General features: G+C 42.0%; 1 protein-coding gene across 1 annotated transcript; it reads left to right on the plus strand.

The window, feature by feature from the left end:
• The first annotated feature begins 1,914 nt into the window (after positions 1-1,914).
• On the plus strand, positions 1,915-24,074 carry Mcur1 (mitochondrial calcium uniporter regulator 1). The gene is made up of 9 exons (XM_008831598.3): positions 1,915-1,951; positions 6,986-7,102; positions 9,360-9,463; positions 9,951-10,052; positions 11,633-11,674; positions 12,693-12,764; positions 15,521-15,574; positions 18,914-19,028; positions 20,166-24,074. Exons 1-9 carry the CDS (start codon positions 1,927-1,929, stop codon positions 20,219-20,221), a joined length of 687 nt encoding a protein of 228 aa, XP_008829820.1. The 5' UTR covers positions 1,915-1,926; the 3' UTR covers positions 20,222-24,074.
• The last annotated feature ends 515 nt before the right edge of the window (positions 24,075-24,589 follow it).

Consider the following 24,589-nt stretch of genomic DNA (forward strand, 5'->3'; position numbering starts at 1 on the left):
TAGTGTCATAAAAAAGGATAAATGCATCAAAAAGGGAAACAACAGAGTCACAGTAGGAAACTGGCATGCCCATTTTGAAGCCATCAGCCAATAAGCATTTTGCTCCTTGATTCTCAGGCCAGGAGTGTGTTGTGTGCAGGATCCTCCATAGATCTGTTTCAGGATGTTGTACATAGAAAATCTGTACTCGGCCTTCTCCTCTACTCAGGGTTAACCGGGCCTCTTCTGTAATTGTGGGTTTTATTTTAACATCCTTGTAATATGATGAAAGTCTCCAGAAAGGAGAATTACATGTTACACTCCAACCCAGGTTACTGGCTTCCTGGTGGTCAGTGGGAATTGAAAGTACTGTGTCCTCTGTTGGCCTTTAACAGAAAGCTGGGTGGCATTCCGTTCTCAGCCAGAGTAGAGCACCAAGTGGAAAGTGGCCAGCCCTTTCCCCCACTTTTCAGAAGACAGCTTTCTTGAAGCAAGTTTTCAATTTCTGGCTCCAGTTGCTTTTGAAAAAGAAAAAAAAAAAATCATAAGCATCCAAACCAGTGTTAGCTCTTGCTTAGAAAGTGGTGGTGTGTGGGGCTGGGGAGGTGGCTTAGTGGATAAAACAGAGTTCAAATCCCCAGAACCCACATAAATACTGGGTAGGCACAATGGCCTGCCTGTAATTCCAGCACTTAAAAGAGTGGAGACACAGGATGCCTAGGGCAATCTGGCTGTCTAGACTAACCATGTCCAGTAGCTCTGGGTTCAGTTGAGAGGCCCTGACTTGCTGAATAAGGTGGAGGGTGACTGAAGAAGACAATGTCAACCTTGAACCTCCCAGGTACACACATGCTGCACCAGCACTTGCACACACAGGTGCCGACACATGCAAACAGGCATGTACACATACATGCACACCAAATACCCATAAACACAAAGAAAGTGGTGTTATGATTGTTTTTGCTCTGTGTGGATGTGGTGTGAGTGAGGAGGGTGTTCGTGTTGGAAGACACAGGAATGACTCTCATTAAAAACAGGGAATCAGGGACCCGAATGACCCTGTCACACATTCTTGACTCGTGTTTTCCTGCTCCTTGACCCATAGGACAGTCCAGCTGAGTTCTAAGGTGGGTGAAGTGGCCATGGAGGGCCCCTTGAGAAGTGCTTTCATTCATTCACTTGCCACTGTTTCTTGAGTTAGATCTAGTCTGTGTTAGGCAGACTCTTTTTTTAATTAATTAATTTATTATTTATTTACTTATTTTGAGACAGGGTCTCATGTAGCCCATGCTGGCCTCAAACTCTCTGTAGCTAAACTCCTGATCCTCCTACCTCTACTTCCTGAGTGTTGGAATTATAGGCATATACCACCATGCTTCTTTTTATGTGGTACAGGAGCTCCAACCCAGGGCCTTGTGTGTGCCAGGCAAGTGCTCTACCCAAGTCACATTCCCAGTCCTAAACTTTTTGGTTTTTTTATTTTTGTTTTATGTGTATGAGTGTTTTGCTTACATGTAAGTGCAGCACGTTTGTGCAGTGCCCACCAGCACCAGAAGGTGTCAGATGCCCTGGAACCAAATTTACAGATAGTTATGGGGTGCTGGGACCTGAACCTGGGTCCTCTGCAAGAGTAGCCAGTGCTCCTAACCACTGAGCCACCCTAGACATTCTTGCTGTCTTCTTGTAGAGCTGCCTCTAGTCCCAGGACCAGAAATAAGTCATGAAAAAGAAGTACTAGATTTAAATGAGCTCATCTACATAAAAAGGAAAGAGGAGGTGAAGAGAAGTTGATCCCAGTGTTTTTCTAGACTGTCTCGTAATCCAGATCTTAGCCATTATTACAGTTCAATTACAAAGCATAAAGATATGGCTTGCTGTACGGAAAGCCCTCTCCTGGGTGCTAAAAATGAAGAGACTTGGCTGCTGTTGCACTGCATGAACTACTAGATGATGCAGATACGGAAATACAGTAGTAAGTGCTGTCATAGGCCCCCCGGTGAGAACATGCTGAAGAGCAATAAAGGCTCTTCCCTTATCTGGGTGGAGGGAGCAGGCGCAACCATAAAGTGTAACCTCATGCCAGGCCTGGAACATAATGTGTTCTTAGTAAATTGCCCAATTAAGTGGAGAAGGGTATAAAGGAATGCCAGAAATGTAGCCCTTGGGAAGGAGAGCGAGCCTAGTCTAAGGCAGTAAGGGCTTATTTTTACCATCAGATGCACAGATCCTGGCATTTTCTATTTTGTCAATCAGCAAACAGTGCTGATACAGTTATCATTGCATCTCTTCCCTTGTTGTGATGTTGATCGTGACCACAACTGCTTCCTCTTCCCAGATGGCCAGTAGTTTGGGGGAACTGCAGAAGGCTGTGGAGATGCAGCAGCAGGCCTATGGGGTCCTGTAGAGATGCAGCAGCAGGCCTATGGGGTCCTGTCCACGTAATTTGCTTTAGTGTTGAGGAGTGAAGGATCCAAAGTGGTGGTTGATTAGCTGAAGTGTCTCTCTCTGGGAGGCTTACTGAGGAAATCTTTCCTCTTTGAGTCGGTAGATGAGTCTTCTCTCTGTCCACTCTTCTGTAACACTCAGCCTCACTGGTACCAACCTGTTCCAGCTTTACTTTTTTTAGAAAAGTAAAGACAAATGTGTAGCAGGATTTTCAGCTAAGTAGATTAAGTTTGAATTAAAGATCTTTAGTTTAAATTGTCCCCCCCCCCATTTTTGGTGTCAAGATATCTTTTAGAAATAAGATAATATGTTTCAATGCCCTTTCTTGAAAAAATTAAGAATTGTGGGCTGGAAGGGTGGCTCCTCAGGTAAGACTTCTTACCATGCAAGGATGAGGACCTGAGTTCAAATCTCCAGCACCCATGTAAAATGCTAGGCCTGCCTCCTGTGCTATAATCCCAGAACTTTGAAGGGCAGAGACAGAATTGCTGAGGCTTATTTACCTCTAACCAAGTTCAGAATCACTGAGGAACCCTGTCTCCAGGGAGAAAGGCAGAGATGGATAGGGCAGGATACCAGATGTCCTCATCTGGCCTCTGAGCACCACACAAGTGCACACTTCCACACACATGCACATATTCATGCACATTCAAATAAAATAAAGATTAAAAAAGAATTTGCAATCCAAATATTACTCCAGTTAAAAATAAATTTGTTTTAAAACTCATTTAGTAGTTAATAAAGCACAAAAAGCCAGGAAATGTACTGTGCTTTCTCCATCAGATGAGTACCCTAAAGTAAGTTTACAAAGTTATTAAGTGCATGAGAATTCATAGAGAAGTTAAAGAAAAGATTGTTTAAAAAAGAAAATCTCGGGCTGGAGAGATGGCTCAGCGGTTAAGAACACTGGTTGTTCTTGCAGAAGACCCAAGTTCGAATCCCAGCACCCACATGGCAGCTAACAACTGTCCGTAACTCCAGTTCCAGAGAATTGACAGCCTCTTCTGACCTCCGCAGGCATTGCACGACACAGGTGCACTTACCTACACGTAGGCAATACACAAATATGCATAAAAAATTTTTTTAAAATCTTTCCAGGGACCCAGCAGATAAAGGTGCTTGCTGCCAAGCCATGAGTTCAATCCCCAGGACCCACACTGTGGGAGAAGAGCACTCCCAGAAATGGGTCCTCTGGCTTCCTTGTATGTGCCACGGCACTCGCAGCATGCATGTGCACACACATGCACACACACGATAGATGATAGATAGGTAGGTAGATAGATGGATGGATGGAGGAAGGAAGGAAGGAAGGAAGGAAGGAAAAGGAAAAGAAAAATGACTGATAGATAAATGTGATAAAGAGACCATCTTTCCAATGGTAGGTGCTCACTAAGGTATTACAGGAGAACTGCAGAGAAGTACGCTTCATGAATATAGATACAAACTCCTCTGAAAACACTAGGAAACTAAATCTGTCAGCACATAGCATACTGTTATATACCATGGTCAAGTGGGGTACACCAGGATTGTTAGGTTCATTTAACACCTGAAAATCTACTTAATATGCCATGTTAATAGATAAAGGCTGGAGTTCTGGTTCTGTGCATAGAACCTCCCCATCTTTGCCCCCTGACCAGGAATCTCTCTTATCTTATTCCACACACACACACCTTGCCTGGAAATGGCTGGGGAGTTTCAACCTGTAACTATAAATGCTGCCCACCACAAAATTGTAAACTTAAACATTAGGAGGTTTTTGGGGGGGAGGGGGGGTTACTCAACTGCATAGTTCTGGAGCATGAACTTGAAGATGACAACGTGGTCCACATAGTGGGTTATGTGCATTTCCTTGTTGCTCCCAGCACTGGGGAAACAAGAGAATGGCCCCGACAACCCAACCCTGAGAAAAAGGAGGGACAGAAGGGTTTAAGGTCAGCACAGATGACAAAGTAAGTTATTAGGTGGTTTAGTTGGATTTCTGTTGTAATAAATTATTTGTGTACCATTCAAAATTGTTAAGATGGTAATTTTATATTAAATGTATTCAACAAAAACTTAAAAACAAAAACCTCAAAGCACCAATAAAGGAAAGCATTAAGTAAAATAAACACAAAAAGTAATCATTCAATGTGCTAATGAAACAAGTATTTTAAGCATTAATTTTAGAATAAAACAAAACAGGCTTTACACAGATTCCTGTTTTGAGACAAAAGTCTTGCTAGTATATAACCAAGGTTAGTCTCTGTTCTCTTGCTTCAGTCTCCCAAGTGCTGGGATTAGAGGCATGTGTGCCACCACACCCTGCTTACATGCCATTTGAGAAAGAACAACAAAACAAAATGGCAAAGGAAGACAAAGCTTAATGATATACTGAAGCAAAAAAATACAGACACAAATTTAAGACAAAACATAAAATGCAGAGCCAGGGGTGGTGGCACACACCTGTAATACCAGTAATCCCAAACTACCTCCAAACTCTAGGGGTGGAGGCAGGAGGATTAGGAGTTCAAGATCATCCTCAGCTACACAGTAAATTCTAGGCCCGCCTAGGCTTCACAAGTTTCAAAAAGAAAAAAGGATGTCTGGTGAAATGGTTTAGTGGGAAAAGACACTTGGCACCAAGCCAGAGGATCTGAGTTCCATTCCCATGATCTACATGGTGGAAGGAGAAAAATGGCTCCTATAAAGTTGTCCTCTGATACTTGTATGCCCCCACCCTACACAAATAATAAAATTTTTAAAAAGATGCAAAGATAATAGGACAATTACTTTTTACTGATAATGTAAAACCCACAAGGAAGATCTGAAGCAGTGCAGAATTTACACATCTTACCAAATAATACAGCATCAAACACACAATAAAGTCATCAAGGTTAAGCGAATGAGAAGATAGGACAGAGACTGGTAGAAAATATTTGCAAAAAAATTACCTAATATAGGGGCCCGAGAAATGGCTCAGCTGTTAAAAGCGTTGGCTGCTCTTGCAGAGGAACCTGGGTTTGGTTTCCAACACCCACATAGCAGCTTACAACAGTCCACACCACAAGTTCCAGGAGATCTAACACCCTCTTTTGACCTCTGCAGGCATTGCACAACATAAGTACACTTATATACATGTAGGCAATACACATACAAGTAAAAATAGAAATTTTTTTAATTAGAAAAAATGGGTCCCAAGAGTGACCCTCATGTGGGGCAGCTCACAACCACCTGTTACTCTAGCTCCAGGGGATCCAGCCCCACTTCTGGCCTTTGCAGATGCATACACATACAGACACACACACACTTGTACACAAATAAAAATAAATCTTTCTTTAAAAATAGACAAAGATTTGGATAGACATTTCTCCAGAGAAGTGTGTCCAATAAACACATGAAAAGATGCCCAACGGGGCTAGAGAGATGGCTCAGTGGTTAAGAGTACGGACTGCTCTTGCAGAAGCTCTTTAAAAATAGACAAAGATTTGGATAGACATTTCTCCAGAGAAATGTGTCCAATAAACACATGAAAAGATGCCCAGTGGGGCTAGAGAGATGGCTCAGTGGTTAAGAGTACGGACTGCTCTTGCAGAAGACTCGGGTTTGGTTTCCAACACCCACATAACATACAACAACCGTCCATAACTCCAGTTCCAGGGTATCTGACACTCTCTACTGACCCCCACAGGCATTGCACACGACATGGGCGCACTTACATATATGCGGGCAGTACACTCATGCATAAAATTTAAAAATAATAAATAGAATATTTTTAAAAGATATCCAATGTTGTTAGATACCAGAGATATAAATTATAAAATCATGTTTCATGCCCACTAGGATAATTATAATTTATGAAACAGAATAACCACTGTTGAAGAGGATGTGGAGAAACTGGGAACCTTGCAGGCTGCTGGTAACAACAACAAAAAGAAGTGTGGCGGCCACTTTGGAGAACCATCTGGCAGTTCCTTAAACAGTTATCATATGACCCACCAGTTCTGCCCCTAGCTAGGTACATACTCAACTGAAACAGCATCCACAGAATTATTCATGACAGCAGGAAGTATAAACAAATTCATGTCTTCAACTGAAAAATGAGTGAACAAAATTTGGTAAGCATTGTGGGATGGAATAGTATTCAGTGACACAGAAATGAAGTTCTAGGACATTCTACAGTGGATGACCCTTGACCCAAATTATGCTAAATGAAAGAGACCAGTCACAAAAGGCTGCAGTCTATGAAATCTCCAGAGTAAGCAGGCAGTAGAGACAGAAAATACATGAGTGATTGTCTAGGATAGGGATGGAGCGAGTGGAGAATTGGGGAGTGAGAGCCAAAGGGTAGGTTCATGTACGGATGAAGAAAGTATTTAAAGTTTATTGTGGGGTTGGGTGCATAACTAAATATAAGGAAACAACTGTAGTTTATTCTTGAAATGTGTTGTCGTGTATGAATTCTGGCCCATAAATAGAGTTAAAAGAATTAGACCTTTGTGGTATTAAGACATACCCTATAGTGTTGAGTTGCTTTTGTTTGCCTGCAGGTCTGTTTTGAACATCCTCTTTTTTTCCCTTCTAGAGCTGAGCCTGTCTGCTGAGCGCCTGCACCTGCAGCCCAAACTAGGGAATTTCTCCTCTGGGAATCGGAAGTTCTACTTTGACACCCACGCCTTGGTGTGCTTACTTGAAGCAAATGGTAATCCTCTCCCAGTCGTCCCTCTGTACCTTCCCTTTCTCATGTTTATCTTTGGCTTTTAAGCCTCCAGGTAAGCTTTTGGTTGGGCAGCCTTTCAAGTTTGCAAGGCTTTTTTTTTTTTTTTTTTTTTTTTTTTTGAGGAAAGATCTCATGTATCCCAGGCTGACCTCAAACTCACTGTGTAACTGAGGATGACTTTGACCACACCAGTTTATTCAGTGCTAGGGAATGGCACCCTCGGGAGGCTGAGGCAGGAAGGATCAGGAGCTTGAGGCCAGCCTGGACTATGTATTGAATTCCAGAACAGCCTGGGCTATATTTAGGGAGACCTTGTCTCAAAAAGCGAAAGAAAAGACACTCTCCCAACCATGCAGAGAGACTTACTCCACATAACCTGGATGAAGGGTAGATTTCTCAAGTAACTGCTTAAAGGCTGGGGATGTAGCTCAGTTGGTGACAAGATTGCCTACTGTGCACGAAGCCCTGTGTTCTGTCCTAGCACAGCACAAACCAGGTGGCTTATGCTATAATCCCATCACATAGAGGTGAAGGTTGTAATTACACCTGTAATCCCAGCACACAGAGGTGAAGGCAAGGAGATGAGACCTTCAAGATCATCCTTGGCTGTATAGAGTTGAAGGCCACCCTGGGCTGCACGAAATTCTGTCTAAAACAAAAAGCATATGATAACTGCATGAGATTTGCACAGGAGTGACTCTTGAGGGATTATTCTGTCCTGTTTGTATCCAGAGCTGTGTCTCTTAATTAATGAAACATCCCCCAGGGTCTTCCCAACAGATCTCACTGAACCTAGTTGAACCCTGGCCTGTCATCCATGCACAGAATGAACTTGTGTTCCATAACCCAGTAGGCTCAGACCGAGCATCTGCTTCTCCCCTTCTCCCACTAGTGGTGAGAAGCTGGATGGCTTTGGAGCTTGTTTTACCAAGAGCTTGTTTGTTTTTCCACAAAATTGCCAAGCCCAATTATATTTAACTGTGAACTCTTCTTAATGAAGCTTTAAAACTTGCAAAAGGCATGTTTATTTTTGAAAACTTAGGAAAGCAGAAAACACAAAAACCTTACAGTCCAGTACTTCAAAGTTGAACAGTGTTTGTGCTGGTGGGAACCTTCCTGAATATGTACATAATGCTCATTTTAAAAATTAAAGTTTATGGTGTGAAGCAGTGGGAGTCTGTGGAGGGTCTTCTCATTAGTCGACACCTTGCTTTTGCATTAACAGTCTCATGTTTAATCTCCCAACAAAGCTGATCAGCTGCAACTTTATTCAAACACTAAAAATTACTTAAACGAGTCATCAGATTCCTCTAAAGTTCTTTCCGATGGACACGCTTGGCAGAAAAAGAAGTTGCTTTCTAGGAACTCAGTTTTAAATTTTATTAGAATTACTGATGTGAAATATGAGCTACAGTCTGAAATTACTAAGAACCGTGCTATACATCCAGATCATTCAGATGTTCAATACCGAATACAAGTCAGTTCATCATTTGATGAATATCAAAAAAAACTTTTTTCCCCCATTACGGGTCCTCCAGAATAGTAACTGAAGGGAATTGTGAAGGAAAGTTGAAAGAACTAGTTTCGTCTTCTAGCAGCAAGTTAACTAACAGCTACATTATTATATTATTATACAATACTATATTTGATTGATGGGAGCCATAAAATACTTGAACTTTCCTATTGAAGCAAATTATTTTTACCCTCCTGCATTTTAATATGAAGGAAACTGTCCACCATAGAAACAATACAACGGAATACAAAGAAGAAAATAAGGACTGGAGATACAGCTCAGTAGTAAAGCCCACACCTAGCATGGCTAACAGGGTCCTGGGTTTGATGTCCAGCACTGCCCATAAAAACTAAAAACAAAGTAAAACATTTTTGAATCTTTATTAAATTACAGAAGCAATTACTGCATCCATAATTTTGAGTCTTGGGTTCTTTTCTCACTTGACAGTGAATTGCACACACTACCTAGAACTTTAAACATTCTGACAGCATGGTTTTGACAGCTGGGGATGGTGTTACAATCTCCCCAGCCACTGAAACACATTCAGATGGTTTCTTCTGGTCAGAGTGACAGACGCATCCCTGCCTGTGAGTCTGGTCCCCTCACCCTCCACCACGCCACACTTTTCCCTTTCTTCAGAATCCAGACCTGCACAGGAATGTGCGTTTGCTGTGGGTTTTTTCTTTGACAGCTGCAGCTCTGAGTCTGGTGTCTGTTTGTGCTTAGGGTTTACTGCTCAGCAAGCAGAAATCATTGTGTCTGCATTGGTCAAGATCACAGAGGCCAACATGGATATTATCTACAAAGACATGGTCACTAAAGTGCAGCAGGTGAGCTTGGTTGGGTTGTTGGGCACAATTGAAATCTGAAAATAGGATATTACTTATAGTCAATATTCAAGTAATTCTTTGGATGATGTTCTATTGAAAAATGTATGGTCATTTTAACCATAGTTCAGAGGCAGAATTTATATAAATATTTCATCAAAGCCAATTTAGTCAGTAATTGCAGACTCACACTGAAAGCACTGTGCCTGGACGCCCACTGTTCTGGACAAGCGTACTTTAGTAGCTGGAGATATGGCGGGAACTGTCATGTGATGTCATTGTGTTCTCGCTCCCACTTCACCGTGACTCACTCAGTGTTGGTGCGGAGGACCGTTAGTGTTCTTTCTCATTTTGGAATGGAGGGTGACGTTGCCAATCCCCTCTGCTGTTCTCGTTCTTCTGGTTTCACATTAACAAGCTAGCAAGTGGAGGTGAGGAAGTGGGCTTGGGGGCCAGACTATGCTACATGTTTTGTTTCTCTTTTCTCTAGGAAATCACTCTTCAGCAAATAATGTCTAAGATTGCAAATGTGAAAAAGGACATGATCATTTTGGAGAAGAGTGAATTTTCAGCCCTCAGAGCAGAAAATGAGGTAAAACTACACAGCCACCAGAGAAACTCACTCCGTTAAGACACTGAAATGTACTTTACCCAGAGAGGCACAGATAGGTGTACATCACGGTGGATTTTCAGAGTGTACAGTGCTGATCACGTCAAGATGGGAACATGTCCAACCCCTGAAGTCCAGCTCAGGTCCCTCAGGCCCTCCTCCCAAGAGAAAAGCACTACCCTAAGCTGACCCCACCCAACACTAGTTTTGCCTATTCTAGAATTTGGATGGAGGCCTAGAGTGTGCCTTACAGTAATAGACCTGTTTTTGTTTTGTTTTGTTTTGTTTTGTTTTTATTGTCTATGGTACTGTATCAATATGCCACACCATCCCAGTGTGGTAGACATTAGGATTTTCACAATCTGGGGTTGTATGGACTAAGTTGTTCTACAAAATACCCCTTCTCTTTTCAATCTATTTTTTCATATATGATATGCACATGCATACCACCACAGCGGACAGCTTTGTGGAGCTGGTTCTCTCTTTCCATCTCTCTGTGGTCCTGGGGATGGAACTCGGGCTGTCAGGCTTTCTAGGAGAGTGCTTTACTCACTGAGCCATCTCACGAGTCCGCTTTCCTTTTTTTTTATTTTGAGACAGAGTCTCCCTGTAGCCCCAGCTGACCTGGAGCTCACTATGTAGACCACACTGCCTTGAACTCACAGAGATCCGCCTGCCCCTGCCTCCTGAGTGCTGGGATTAAAGGCATGCACTACCATGCCTGGCTTTTTTTTTTTATGTGTGTGCATATATTACCTGCATGTGTTTAAGTGCACCCATGTCATGCAATGCCCACAGAGGTCAGAAGAGGGCATCAGATCCCCTGAAACTGGAGTTACAGACAGTTGTTGGGTTCTGGGATTCGAACCCCGGTCTTCTGCAAGAACAGCCAGTGTTCTTGACCGCTGAGTAAAGTGTGGCATCTGGCTTATGGAAGTAGTATCTTTGCATCATGCTTGTGTTTTCAGTCTTATTGGAAGTCCTAGAAGGAAGAGTCACTTGTTGTCTGTTGAGTTGGCAAAGTTGTCTTGGAAGTATGCTAGTAGAGGAAGAATTAGTTGAAAGAAAAGGTGAAGGAGGAATAAAAGAAAACAGGGCCACTGAAGGCAGCTGTGTATGTTACAAACAATTGGCACTCACTTGATGGCATCTTCAAGATGAATTAAAGCTGGTTACCAGGTCTACACATGCCTTATAATATGGCTATAAGCTGGGCTTGTGTTTGCTTGGTTGGTTGGTTTTGGTTTTGGTTTTATTTTTGTTTTGAGATGGTCCCGTGCAGCCCAGGCTGGTCTTCAACTCACTATATAACCCATGTTGGCCTCAAACGTGTTGGACAATCCTCCTGCCTCAGCTCTCCATTGCTAGAATTACAGACCTGTGCTACCACACCCAGCTCAGCTAGTCTTGTGTTCCGAATCTAATCATATTTATGGTAAATGAGGGGGAAATTGGAAGAACTTGTACATAAATGCATGTTGTAGTGTTTGATTACCAAGTTTTCTGTTTTCTTCTAACTTTGTAACATATCCCTGACTTGTTTCTGTTTAATGTGTTTTCAGAAAATAAAACTTGAACTACACCAGTTAAAACAACATGTGATGGTAAGACTGTCTTCCTGCCTTTGGGCTTGTTGGTAATTATATTAACTTATTAGTAGATAAAATGCCTAAATACAGCCTGTGTTCTTAAAAAATGTAGTTCTGTGCATATATGTAATATACTTCTAAAGTACACATTGGAAGGTTGCGCTAAGAACACAGCCCATGAATAAATTATCAGTGTCTCTAACCACATCTATTGAAGAAATTGTGTTGGAAGAGATTTTTCTTTTTTGAGATGATGTCTCACTCTGTGTAACTCCAGTTCTCCGTCTTTCTACCTCTGCCTTCTGAGTGCTGGGATTTACAACACTAAGCCCAGCTAAATCATTTTTCAATCAAAATTGTTCTAAACTAGCCACCTGGATTTGTTAGGCTCTTCCAGAAAAAGGGTAGCTTTAGAGATTATGTGTAGGTTTTAAATGGTTAACCGGCCAGCAGTTAGTTAGTTATTTAGTTAGTTAGGAAAGGACATTAATGTTAGAAAAGATTTTGATGAGTCTTAGTGAAAAAGCTTCATGTCAACCACAATTGAGTGTTTGTTTCTTTGGTTCATCTTTACTTTGCAAAGTTGTCTATAAAGAACCTTCATTGCTAGGCTTAGTGGTATGTACCTTTAATCCCAGCATTTGGGAGGCAGAGTCAAGAGAATATTGAGTTCAAGGCTAGCCTTGTCTACATAGTAAGTTCTAGGCAAGGCAGTCAGGGCTACATACTGAGACGCTATCTCAAGAAAAAAAAAAAAAAAGAAAGAAAGAAAAGAAAAGAAATTCTTTCACAGATTCCATACAGAGAATCTAAGATTAAAAGCGGCATGGCCCCTCCAGGCTGGCAAGCTGGTCAGAAGAGATTATTTGTGCATCTGACTGACTTAAGATGTGGTCCAGAGTCCCCTGGCCCCATGAGGCTGGGCTACTCTGCTGGTCCCGCCCAGGCTGGCTCCCCTGGGTTAGAGGCCTCGGACGGTTCAGATCCCTCACATTGGCTTTCTCATTTCCTTTGTCATCTGCCCTCTGACCAGGATGAAGTGATCAAAGTCCGGACAGATACCAAATTAGACTTCAATCTGGAAAAGAGCAGACTAAAAGAATTGGTATGTTCCTTTATTAAAAATAGGCTTTGAATTCATTTCTTTTTAAGATGGAATGCTTGGTAAAGTCTTCAGCTCATATGCAAGTCACTAATACCGTTAAACATTTATTTACCCATTTCTTAGTGTTAACAATTTTGTTTACATTTTTAATTGCATTTTAGATTGTGGCTTAGATTTGATGATTTCAAAAGTAACATTTAAATTAAAATTTTGATCAAATTGGGTGAGTTTTTTTTGTTTATTTCAGAGATAGTAGATTCTGTGATCCACAGGCATTACTAAAAAATTAAACTTGACTTAATCTATTTAATACAATTTAAATCCCCAAAGTCCCTAATTTTGTAAAAGTGAACCTGATTTTCTGATTTAAGTAATATTGCTGTTAACGTTAAATATTAAGTCGTACACTGAACTTGAAGATAAAAGCTTATTTCTGTATGGTCTTTTAAATACTGTGAGTGGCTGTGTGTTTTAATAGATACATTTTGGGTTGCTCTAGTGGAATTCTATTTTTCTAGCAGTTCTGGGACTCGAACTCTAGTCCTCACACATGCTAGACAGGTGTAATACCACTGAGCTACAATGCCCCACAAGCTCCTATCTCTGGTTTTTGTTTCTAATTTTATTACATTATTTTAGTTTATATGCATGCACATGTGGGTAGAGAGGGGCATGTGCATGCATGGCTCACAAATGGAGGTCAAAAGATAACAAAGGATTCTGTTCTCTCTTTCCGCTATGTGGGGTCAAACTTGTGTCATCCGATGTGGAGGCAAGTGCTTTTGTCAGCCAAGCCATATCTCTGGCCCCACGTCTGCTGATGTTGAGCCTGTGAATGCTTCCTGCTCAGACTTGCTTTAGAGGCAGTAACATTAGTTTCATAACTTTCTCACTCTTAGTATGTGCAGAGCACTTCCCACTGGCGTGACTAGGACACTGTGCAGAAGAATCAGACCACTCTTCATGGTCTTGTCATTTTTCACAACGTACCATAGATCAAATGTGTCCTAATGAAGCTAACACTGAAACTCAGACAGGCACATGATTGCACCTGGATCTGCTGTTGGAGTCAGTAGTTAAGTTGAGCGTTGCTCTACAAAATGGTAATTACACCCATTACCCATCTTTAAAATCTTACCATACTCTTCAGTCACAAAGACTGAATCACCTGGCATTCAGAGAACCATTCGATGACCGCCACACGACTAGTGTCCAGAAGAAAAATTCTTGGCAAGGTTTTGCTTGAATCCACTTCATTGAGGAAGATGATTATATGCCTGTAGCTAACCATGCTGGGGAGAAATATATCTAAGAGACTGGGAAGTACAGGATGTGGTGTAGATTAAAGCAAGTGAACTCATGGGATTTACTAACGCTATTAAAGTATTCTTGGTACTGTGAAGTCCTGGGCACCAGCTTACGGTATGGGTAGTGTATCTGTGACAGTGCACTAATAAGGAGTTATTTGGCTTTACTAGCCTCTTAGTAAAGTTAAAATGTTAGTTTAAAATTTAAATTCTGGCTGAAGTTATAGCAGACCCCTGGGTTTGATGCCCTGGACTGATATTTTGAGCCAGTTTCAAAAGCAGTGTGACATATAATTGTTCTGAGGTTCCAAAAAATAAAGCCACAGAAGTGTCATTTTAATAATTGTGACAGTGTCAAGATTCAGGCCTTTCTTTTGCTGTGAGTTTAAAGGAGTGTGGAACATTCAGCTCCACCCTGCCCTCTGGCGGTGATATAATGTGTGATGCTGTCCTGTTAAGGTGTCCCTGGTCGCAAAGGAACTTGGGTTCCTTGGTCACATGACTCCTCTATATTTGGAGGTTTAAGAGCTTTAGAAGGGCTTGTTTTTACTTCTGAGCACTGCATTTTCATACTCTATTCCCCTGGTGGTTCCAGAGGAACATTTTATAACTAAAAGTTTTCTAGATACTTCAAAGTGTTCGTGTTTTTTTCCCTATAACAGTGTTAACTTAGGTCTTAAAAAATCTTCATTTAAAGTATAAGTTGTTGTTTGCTCACATAAATCCTAATGCCCATTACTAAAGAGACATATGATGTTTGATTTTATTGTCAACACAACAGTACTCAATCGCTTCGCTGCCATTAATAGCCAAAGACAAGAAGACATTATAACTCTGGGTAGAATGCACAGTTCCTTCAGAAACACTGGATTGTGATTGCCTAAAGTGGGATTCTACAGTTGTTGTTATTAAGACCAATATGATGGGTTAGTGAGTTTCTTGAATTTGTGTTGTATTTTATAATCAGTACATCTTGTTACAGAATGATATTCCTTGGAGCTATTTTTCCCTGGTATTATATTGTTCCCATCTCTTCTAAGCCTCAGTACTGCCATATTATGCTTGTAGTTATGAGAACATACTCCGAAATTCAAAATGATGTTCCCTTTTTCAGCTCTCCTAAACCCAAAAAACACATGGCTCAATATCCTTCTAAATGGGCCCCAAGGAATTCTGTTCTAATAATGGGCAGGACCCAGAGATTTCACAGCCAAGAGATGAAAAGAGATGAACAGCAGAGAGAGGTGGCAGGCGACAAAGGGGACCTGCATGTCCACAGGGACTCTAAACAAGGAACATCAGACACGATAGAGCAGGCAGGCCACTCTCCTAGGGCAATGGTCAAGTGTTGCACGTTCTAGGAAGTACTGAGACCCACGTGTTTAGGGTGCCAGAAAAGAAGACAGGCGAGTCAACCCAGATCTGACCCATGTTGCATGTTTGTTTCAGTGTTCACTGAACGAAAAGAAGCTTCTGCAACTGAAGACGGAAGTACTGGCCCTGGTAAGAACTGAGACTGACTCTTCTGTCAGTCTGTTCATCTTTGCTTCTTCCCATGCATGCTTTCATGGTTAGCTTTGTTTGTGTTGGTGTGTTATAGGAAGATGTGTGGGTTTAGTGTTGTGGGATTTTTTTCATTGTGAAGGGGAAAAATATATCTGTGTGCGTATATATATATATATATATAGAGAGAGAGAGAGAGAGAGAGAGAGAGAGGAGAGAGTTACCATCATAACAATTTTATGTGCATAATTCAATGTCATTTTTTTATTTTAAATATGTTAATAATTTGAGAATTTCATACATGCATACAAGGTGTTTTGATCAAATCCATGCCCACTCCCTCCAACTCCTCCCATGTCTCCCCATCACTTTTTCTGATAACTTCACGTACTCTTCTTTTTCTGCTTTTGGCCACTCTGACACCCCCCCTTTGAAGAGGTAACCCTAAAGTCTTTTAAGGATTAGATACAAGCTGCCCTGCTCTGACTTTTTCCTAGTTCCCTATCCAGAACTTGAAATGCTAACTACTCTTGCCTTTACTTCTCCTTCACATCTCCTATTCACCAGTCAAGGACTTTCTTTTCCCCCTACAGATAAGAGTTATGCAATTTGGGAGTCTTTTAGATAGAACTACTGAAAGGGTACCCCAGTTGCCTCATCCTGCATCCCTGTTCAGCATGGAAGAAGCCAGAGCAGTCTGCATCCAGATTCCCTTTTGGCAATTTGGGTAACCTCTTCAGAGGATGGTGTGATAAGAATAGGAGGTAGGAATTGGCTAGACATTTAGGGTAAAAAGATCCCAAAGAGAAGTAGCCAGTTTCTTGGGTAAAACTCACAGTGTCCTTGGGCCTCTTAGCAACATACTCCATTTCAATGTCATTTTTTAAGATTTGTTTTTAATTATGTGTATATGTATGTGTCTGTGTGTGGGTATGTGCCTGTGGAGGCCAAAAGAGGACATTGGATCCATGGAGCATGGTTGTAAGCTGCCCAATACGGGTGCTGGAAACCAAACTGTGGTCCTCTACAAAAGCAGCAAGCGTACTACACTACTGAGTCATCTCTCTAACCCTAGTGTCATTTCTTCTGCAAAGGTGAAACTATCTTTCTGGGGGTGTGCACCCATGCATGCCCTGCAGAGGCTAGAGGTCAACATCAGGTGTCTTCTTTAAGCCTTATATTTTGAAACAGTCTCTCAGTGAACCTGAAGCTCACCAGTTGACTAGACCAGCTGGCCAGTGAGCTCCTGGGGTCCACCTGTCTGCTTCCCAGCACTGAAGTCAGAGGCACGCTCCTCCGCTCGGCCTCTACATGTGTGCTGGGGATCTTGAACACAGGCCCTCATGCCTAAGCATCAAGCATTTGACTCAGAGAGCCATCTCCACAGACCCAGAACTGTACCTCTTAAACACTGGTTTCCCATCCCTCCTCCCAAAGCCCCTGACAGCCCCCTTTCTACTTTCTCTGTGAATCTGACTAGATAGCCTCCTACAGGTAGAATCATATGGCCTTTGTCTTTGTGTGGCTGATTTATTTCAGTTAATGTAATGCCCTTGGGTTCATCCATGTTGTTGGCAGTGACAGAACTTCTTCCTTTTTCAGACCGAATAATACTCTGTTATATTCCCTACCACATTTCATCCATTCATCTTTTGACACTTGAGCTGCTTTCTTCATTTGGCTTTTGTGGAAATGCTGTGAGTAGTGTGCAGACAACTGTTGGCATCTCTGCTTTTGGTTTTGGGGATAAATACCCAGAAGTTGAGAGCTGTAGGATTTTCAGACTTAACAACAACAACAAAAAAAATACACATATCTTCATATCTTTTTTTTTTTTTAAGACAGGGTCTCCCTGGCCTGGACCTTTCTATGTAGACCAAGTGGGCCTGCCTCTGCCTCCCCAGTGCTGGGATCAAAGGTGTGGACCTCTATGCCCAGCATAAAATTATTTTTTTGAGGGCTGGAGAGATGGCTCAGTGGTTAAGAGCACTGGCTGCTCTTGCAGAGGACCAGGTTCAGTTCCCAGCACCCACATGGCGGCTGATCACCCATAACTCCAGTTCCAGGCGAATCCGATGCCCTCTTCTGACCTTCTCAGGCATTGCATGGCATGGATGCACTTACACAATACTATTCATACATGTAAAATAAAAATAATAAATAAAATATTTTTTAATTATCTTTTTGAAAGTTTAAGTCTAATGATCGACAAATAATGGATGATGGTATCTTATAATTTATGGCATGTATTAATCCTTTTCCATATATACATATGGAAAGTTGTTTTTATTTTTATTTTATGTGTTTGAGTGTTTTACATGCATGTATGTAAGTGTACCGTGTGTGCAGGGTCCACAGAGGCCACAAGAGGGCATCAGAGCCCTTAGAACTGGAGTTGTGGACAGTTGTGAGCTGCTATATGGGCCTGGGAATCAAACTCAGATCCTCTGCAAGAGCAGCCAGTGCTCTTAACCACTGAGCCCTCTCTCCAGCCCCAGAAACATGTATTTCTATGTACATCCCATAGCTTAGCAGTAGAGCATGTGTGTAGGCTATGCAGAGAGAAAGAGAGAATATGAATCCATATTGTTACCTAGGACCTCTAAGCTAAAGAAGGCTCCCGTGGTATTTTTGAATATTTCTCTGGAAAAGTTTTATTTCCTTACTATCTACCTGCATTGGTGTGTATAAGAAACTCCACTAGGATTTTTAGTGGAACATTCTCAGTGTTTTTATGCATTATCATAACAGCCAAATTCTCTGCCTTTTAAGGTTAAATATGTAACTTGTAGTTGTTTTATGTTTGGAGAAGAATAGAAGGTGGCTCTTGATAGCTGAGCCTTATGTTGATAAAACACTCGATGTTTGACCTGTGAAAGAAGAAAGCTCATAAAATGTGACTGGGAATAGTATGGAGACAGTACTGTCAGATCCTGCTGTGTTTCTCGGAATTTCAGAGTTACTGTCCATCTGCAGGGGCTGGGCAAGGTCAAGGCAGTCACCACCATTGAAAACAAGCTGGCCTCGTGATGCCTTGGCATGTAAAGCAATCTACAGTTCTCAAAAACTTTCACATAGATTATCATGCTTGACTCTTTCAACAGCTCTTATGGAGGTAAGACCAATGGTGGGTGTCCCCCCACTTTTTTCCACTCGGTGACAGACATGAGGCGGTAAGGGTCCTAGGCAGTATGGTGTGGCCTGAGGATAGGCAGAACCAAGACTAACCCCAAGCTTCTGCTCTACAGGACTGCACCCCGCTGGGAAGGAAGACTGGACTCAGAGCAGAGGGCAAGGTACCCACAGGCTCTAATGCTCTTAACCTCTTTGTTTTAAAAGCATGCCCAGCAAGATCGGGCCCTGACTCAGACAGACAGGAAGATAGAAACCGAGGTTGCCGGCCTCAAGACTCTGCTGGAGGTACACAAGCTTGATACTATCAAATACTTAGCAGGTAAGTGGCTTTACTTCTGAGTATTTAAGACAACCTGAAAAGAAGGTACCTCAGCTTCATGAAATAGGTCAGTGGCAGGCACTGCAGTTCATTGGCTAACACTGTCTCATGCTTTGACATTTTTTTAAATTGCAGAGTATCTTACAGTGTTCAATAGATGGAGTGTCTTACTTTAATTTGCATTTTTCTTCCTTCCTTAATAGTAAAGAAAGTGCTGTACTTTATAGTTGATGGAACCATAAATTTGTTAAAATGTGTTCCTTGAATTGTGGTTTAGGGATTTTAATGGAAGGCCTTTGGCTTGTGATCTTTCTACTTCACTGATGATATTTGCTGGGGACGATATATGCATATGTGTACAGGTGTATGAGCCCATGTGTGCACAAGGGGAGAGCAGAGGAGGAGATCAGGTGTCCTTCTCTGTCACACTACCTTGTTCCCTTGAGACAGGGTCTGTCACTGAACCTGGAGCTAGGCTGGCAACCAGCAAGCCCCAGCAATCCTTCTGTCTCCATTCCCAACAGACCTGGGGTTATTGGCATGCATGGCTACATCCAGCCCTTTACATGGGTTCTGGGGATTCGAACTCAGGTCCTCATGCATGTACCCCCTGAGCTATCTCTCTCAACCTAGTGATACTCTTTTTTAGGGAGTCATTTTGGTTTTGGAATTTTTAAGACAAAAGAAGGAATAATTAGGCATGGAAAAAAATCACTATTTCAAGTCAGTTCTAACATTTTGTATTAGTCAAATATTTTAAAGTTATAGCAGTATTTAGTAGTGAAATTTTGTTTCTTATTGAAGTACATAGCACTTATGTATGTACCTTGATCCGGGAATTTTTGTGATATTGAAAAGTTTTCTTGAGTGTTTGCACTCCGACGATGATGGTTGGGGACTTGTTCTCTATTAAGTAGTGTTTCTTGAATTGCACCTTAGCAGTAGGAAAACTGAATTTCCAGGTTTTTACTGCTGGTATAGAGGTGAGGAAGTGCCTGTGTGTTCTTAATAAGTAGCCAGCCCTCCTCTTTCAGCCCCTCTAGCTGGCTTATGTTACCTAGTACAGCGTAAACAGGAAAAGAATCTCCCAAGTAATTTAGTAGGACTAATAATACTTTCAGTTATTTTTTCTTACAGGGTCTGTATTCACGTGCCTAACAGTAGCTCTGGGATTTTATCGCCTGTGGATGTAATGAAGTGTCTATTTAAAGAAATTTCCATTATTTTGCCTTAAAAGTACCAGATTGTTGTTCCTCACACCCCCCTTCTTTGTTTCAAAGTTAAATCCTGATTTGACTTCATGCATATTATTTATTTCTATGCAAACTATGGGCACATAACCATGGTGAAGAAGTGGGGAGCTCTGTGATCAATCCTCAGATCTTCCCTGTTTTGTTGGCTTTTTGGCCAAGTGCTGTGGACAAAGCCTTCAAGACTCCATTCAGCTAAACCAGTGGACTTGGTCTTGCCTGTGATTTATACCAAAAGTCTGTATTGGTATAATTCTCTATAACTCTAGGTATTTTGTCACATAGAGGATTTGGGATCACTTTTTGAAGATAAAGTAACTTTAAATATGGACCATCTTTGAACTTCAACCCGGAACGCCAGCTCCTCCCTGCCTGTTGCCACAGTCACTCCCTGCCATGCCATGCGGTGATTGCAGCAGCTGGTGTGTTAGTGATGCAGCTGTGCTGATACACCTTGGTGGCTTTTTCTCTGATGTCTGTTGTCTTAGTAACATTGTCATGGTTTTTATTAATGTGCCTTTCAGCTAGAAAATCTTGTTACCTAATGAAGCACTGTAATTGTAACAGGAGTTCTTACTGCTTACATTCACTTTGGGGGACTCAAGGGAAAGGGGGATTTTGTTTTTGAGACAAGATTTTGCTATGTAGCCCAGACTGGCTTCAAACTCACAGTCCTGCCTCAGCCTCTCAAGTGCTGAAGTTATAAGCATATGCCACCATGCTGGCTTCTTTTACCTTTTAGAATGCTCGATTTCCCTTCCCTCTTCACCGTCTCCGTCCCTCATGCCAGAAGGGCAGTGATACCGCACTGGTAGCCTTACCTACCTAAAGCTTTGCAGTTCTCAGCATCAACTACTCTTTGTGGTTCAGAGTCAACTTCCTCTGGTCTCCATCTGCTTTTTATGATGTGCTGAGCTTTCCTCCTGTGGAGTAGCCAGATAGTGTGCACAGCTTTCGTGATAGAATAGATGTCATTGGTGAATCCCTCTTCGCCTGTGAGCAGCTCGCGTTATCACTTTCCAAAGGAGAGAGCCACCATGCTCAGCCTTGGCCTGATCCAGATTCATTTCGTTCGTGGTTGAAGACATCTTCACACCCACCTTACCTCTATATTTAAAACAAATAAACCCTGGGTGTCACTGGGGTTATTTTGGAGATGTTCGTTCTTGTCTGATTTAAGTGCTGACTCATGGACAAGACTAAGCATTGGGAAGCTGGGACCTTTCTGGTTTTTCCACACACATGCGTGGTGCACAAAAGCTGGTACATTGCAGAAGCCACACAAGATTGGCGGAGGAATAAATCACCCTTTATCATTCTTCCAACCACATTGCCCCCTAAAACAAAAGTTACCTTTTGTTCCTTGGATATAATTTCTAAGTTTTAGATGTTATTAAGTCCTTGCCTTTTTTGAAAACATTTGTGTAAAAAGATTCTGAGTTCCCCATTATACAGAAATCAAGTACTTTTGTATTGGACTGGTTTCAGAGTGAAATATAAGTTTAGCCTTTTCAAATAGATTACAAATTGTCTTATCCACTTAATAGAATATGTTGTTACTACACTCATCCCCTTTCAATGAAGAGTCCCAAAGACTGCCCACCCAGCAGTTGCCTTACCACGCTATAGGCCTGGTGAATGCCACCCCAGCTAGACCACAATTGTTCCTGCTTCATGTCGGCACAGCTAGAGAAAGGGCTAGAAGGCCCATCGCTCTTAGCAGGTCACATTGCCAAATAAAGACTGGCTCCCAGGAGGAAAAGGCACTGGACAATTGTTTCCCAATACATGCTAACCTTAGCTAGTTTAAAAATAGAGGGTGAGTGTCCTTCCATCCTATCAAGTGTGTTTTAAGTAACACATGCCAGAGTGATGTTCTTGCATCTGCTCAAAGTATTCCACAGTGTTTGTGGTGATGGTGAGCTGTGTCATTGATTTTGCTGTGGAGTTCTGTTAGCACAGAACAGTCACTTTGGCCTTCACAATGAACTGTCATCTCATTGAGGATTTGGGACTGTTTCCTAAACTGTATTAAATTTGAAAAGCATTGAGCCAAAAATACACATGTAACCCTCCCATCACTGGCTTGGACATGTGTGAACAGGATAAGCATGCTACCACCAGGCACTGCACTGGCACTTTGGGTGCTGCCTGGCTAGTGAGGACCCAGAGCTCTATGGGAAACTAGGCAGAGGTGCACGGAGTGTGAAACACTTGGCAAAGCTTCTGGGTAGCAAACTGGGATGTGGCCCACAGGGAGGTTAACCATAGTGAGATGGGGTGGAAGGGTCAAATGGGCTTTGGCTTTCCTTTGCTTCCCATACATGTCACTCTTCATTCTTAAAGGGTTCCCCCATTTTCCTGCTGTACTGTTTTCTCCCCTCCTCTGCCCTTTTTTGTGCTTGCTAGGGGTCAAACCTCAAGCTTTGCATATGCTGGGCAACCAGTCCTGCCGTCTCCACAGCCCTTGGTGGTTTGTAGTTCTGATTAGTTTAGGGGTTTTGCTGCTGTTATGGGTTTTTTCTTGTTTTGGCTTTGTTGTGCTTTGAGACAGGGTCTCTCTGTAGCCCCAGCCGGCCTGGAGCTTGCTGTGTAATCAGGCTGGCTTCGCAGAAATACACATGGCTCTGCTGGAACCTTGTTTTTTAAGAGGAGGTCTTGCTGTATAGCTCACATGTGCCTAAGTGCCCCATCCTCCTGCCTCAGCCTCCCAAGTGTTGGGATTACAGGCACTAGTCAGCATGCCTGGCTCCCTCTTGTCTTTTTAAAAAAGCCTGAACTCCAGTTTCACTCCTTTAGTATGACCACTAGTATGCAAAACTTTGGGGTTCCTTGACTTTCGTATCACTTTGACTTTCTCAGCTGGTGTTCTAGTGTTGTATCTTGCAACACTAAAGCTGATTGTGTACATTTTCCCCTCAAGTATGCAAGGCACCTCAGTTGGGAAGTCACGGGTTCAAGAAGAAAGGCCTGACTTAGCACAGAAGTACTGCTGGAGTCTGTCCTACCAGGATCCTGAGCTATAGCACACGTGCCTAGACTGTCCCATACACACGCCTGGACTGTCCGGTATGGGTCTTAAGCTGCTGTCTCCTTCGTAGCTGTGTGGAGGCTCCATCTTCCCTCTGACTTTGCTAGTCCCTCCTCCCCAGCTTTCCAGTCTCCGATGAACCATGTCACTACTGTGAGCAGCTCCCTTCCCCCACCCATGTGTGCTGTGTCCCAGGACTGGCGTCCATCTGAACAAGTGCCTGACAGATCCCACTCTAGAACTTGTGTCTAGAAAACTTTGACTTTAACCTGAGAAGATCAAAATTGTTAAACAGCTTTTATGGCACTAAAGAAAGAATTTTTTAACCAGGAATAGCTTATTCTTTATGTATGTAAGATATTTGAGAATGTTTAACTGGTGGAATTTTATTCAGAAAATATTTATCTTTTTACAGATTTGCACTTACATTCCTTTGATTACAATTCAGAACATTTCTTAACTTTAGCAAATATTCAATTATCTTTTATTATCGTATAGAGTGAATATATTTTATTACCCAAATAAAAGATTTAATTTTATGTGACTAATAGACTTTTCTGATGGTTCAGATTGAATATGAAAAGCTACAATGCCTTCTTCCTGGAACAACTGTATTTAAACCATTAATCCTATCCATTGTAAAATGATACCACTTTCTTACCTATGGTGAGTTGTAAGTAAATCTAATACCTAAAAATATGGGTTTACATAGAATATACATTTGAAAGTGAACATCTGATTTGCAAAATAAATTTTTATTTGAAAGAATTATTTTAGCATCTGTGTGTAAAGTGTTTAACTACTTGTTTAAGGGGAAATGATAAAACTAATACCAAGGGGAGCTGGAGAGATGACTCAGTAGTTAAGAGCACTGGCTGCTTTTGCAGAAAACCTGGGTTTGATTCCCAGCACTCACGTGGCAGCTCACAACCATCCATAACTCCAGTTCTAGGAGATCTGATGCCCTCTTCTGACCTCCACAGGCATTATATGACACAGGTGCACTTACATACAGGCAATACACTCATACACATATAATAAAAATAATGAAATTTAGCCGGGCGTGGTGGCACACACCTGTAGTCCCAGCACTTGGGAGACAGAGGCAGGTGGATCTCTGTGAGTTCAAGGCCAGCCTGGTCTACATAGTGAGTTCCAAGACAGCTGGGCTACAGAAAGATCCTGCTTCAAAAAGACCAAAAAAAAATTTTGGCTTTAAAAAAAAAAGTTAATACCAAGGTTTTAGAGATAGCTAAAGGACTCAGGTGGCCAGTCACAGA

The sequence above is a fragment of the Nannospalax galili genome, unplaced genomic scaffold (genome assembly GCF_000622305.1).
Source record: "Nannospalax galili isolate Female #2095 unplaced genomic scaffold, S.galili_v1.0 scaffold72, whole genome shotgun sequence".
In the NCBI taxonomy this organism is placed as follows: domain Eukaryota; kingdom Metazoa; phylum Chordata; class Mammalia; order Rodentia; family Spalacidae; genus Nannospalax; species Nannospalax galili.

Excerpts from the sequence above, each read along its gene's own strand:
- Mcur1 (XM_008831598.3), top strand. The coding sequence starts at position 1,927 with ATGATGCAGATACGGAAATACAGTA. Across the intron at positions 12,765-15,520 it reads AGAGCAGACTAAAAGAATTG|TGTTCACTGAACGAAAAGAA; the intron begins GTATGTTCCTTT and ends TGTTTGTTTCAG. Across the intron at positions 19,029-20,165 it reads TACTATCAAATACTTAGCAG|GGTCTGTATTCACGTGCCTA; the intron begins GTAAGTGGCTTT and ends TTTTTCTTACAG.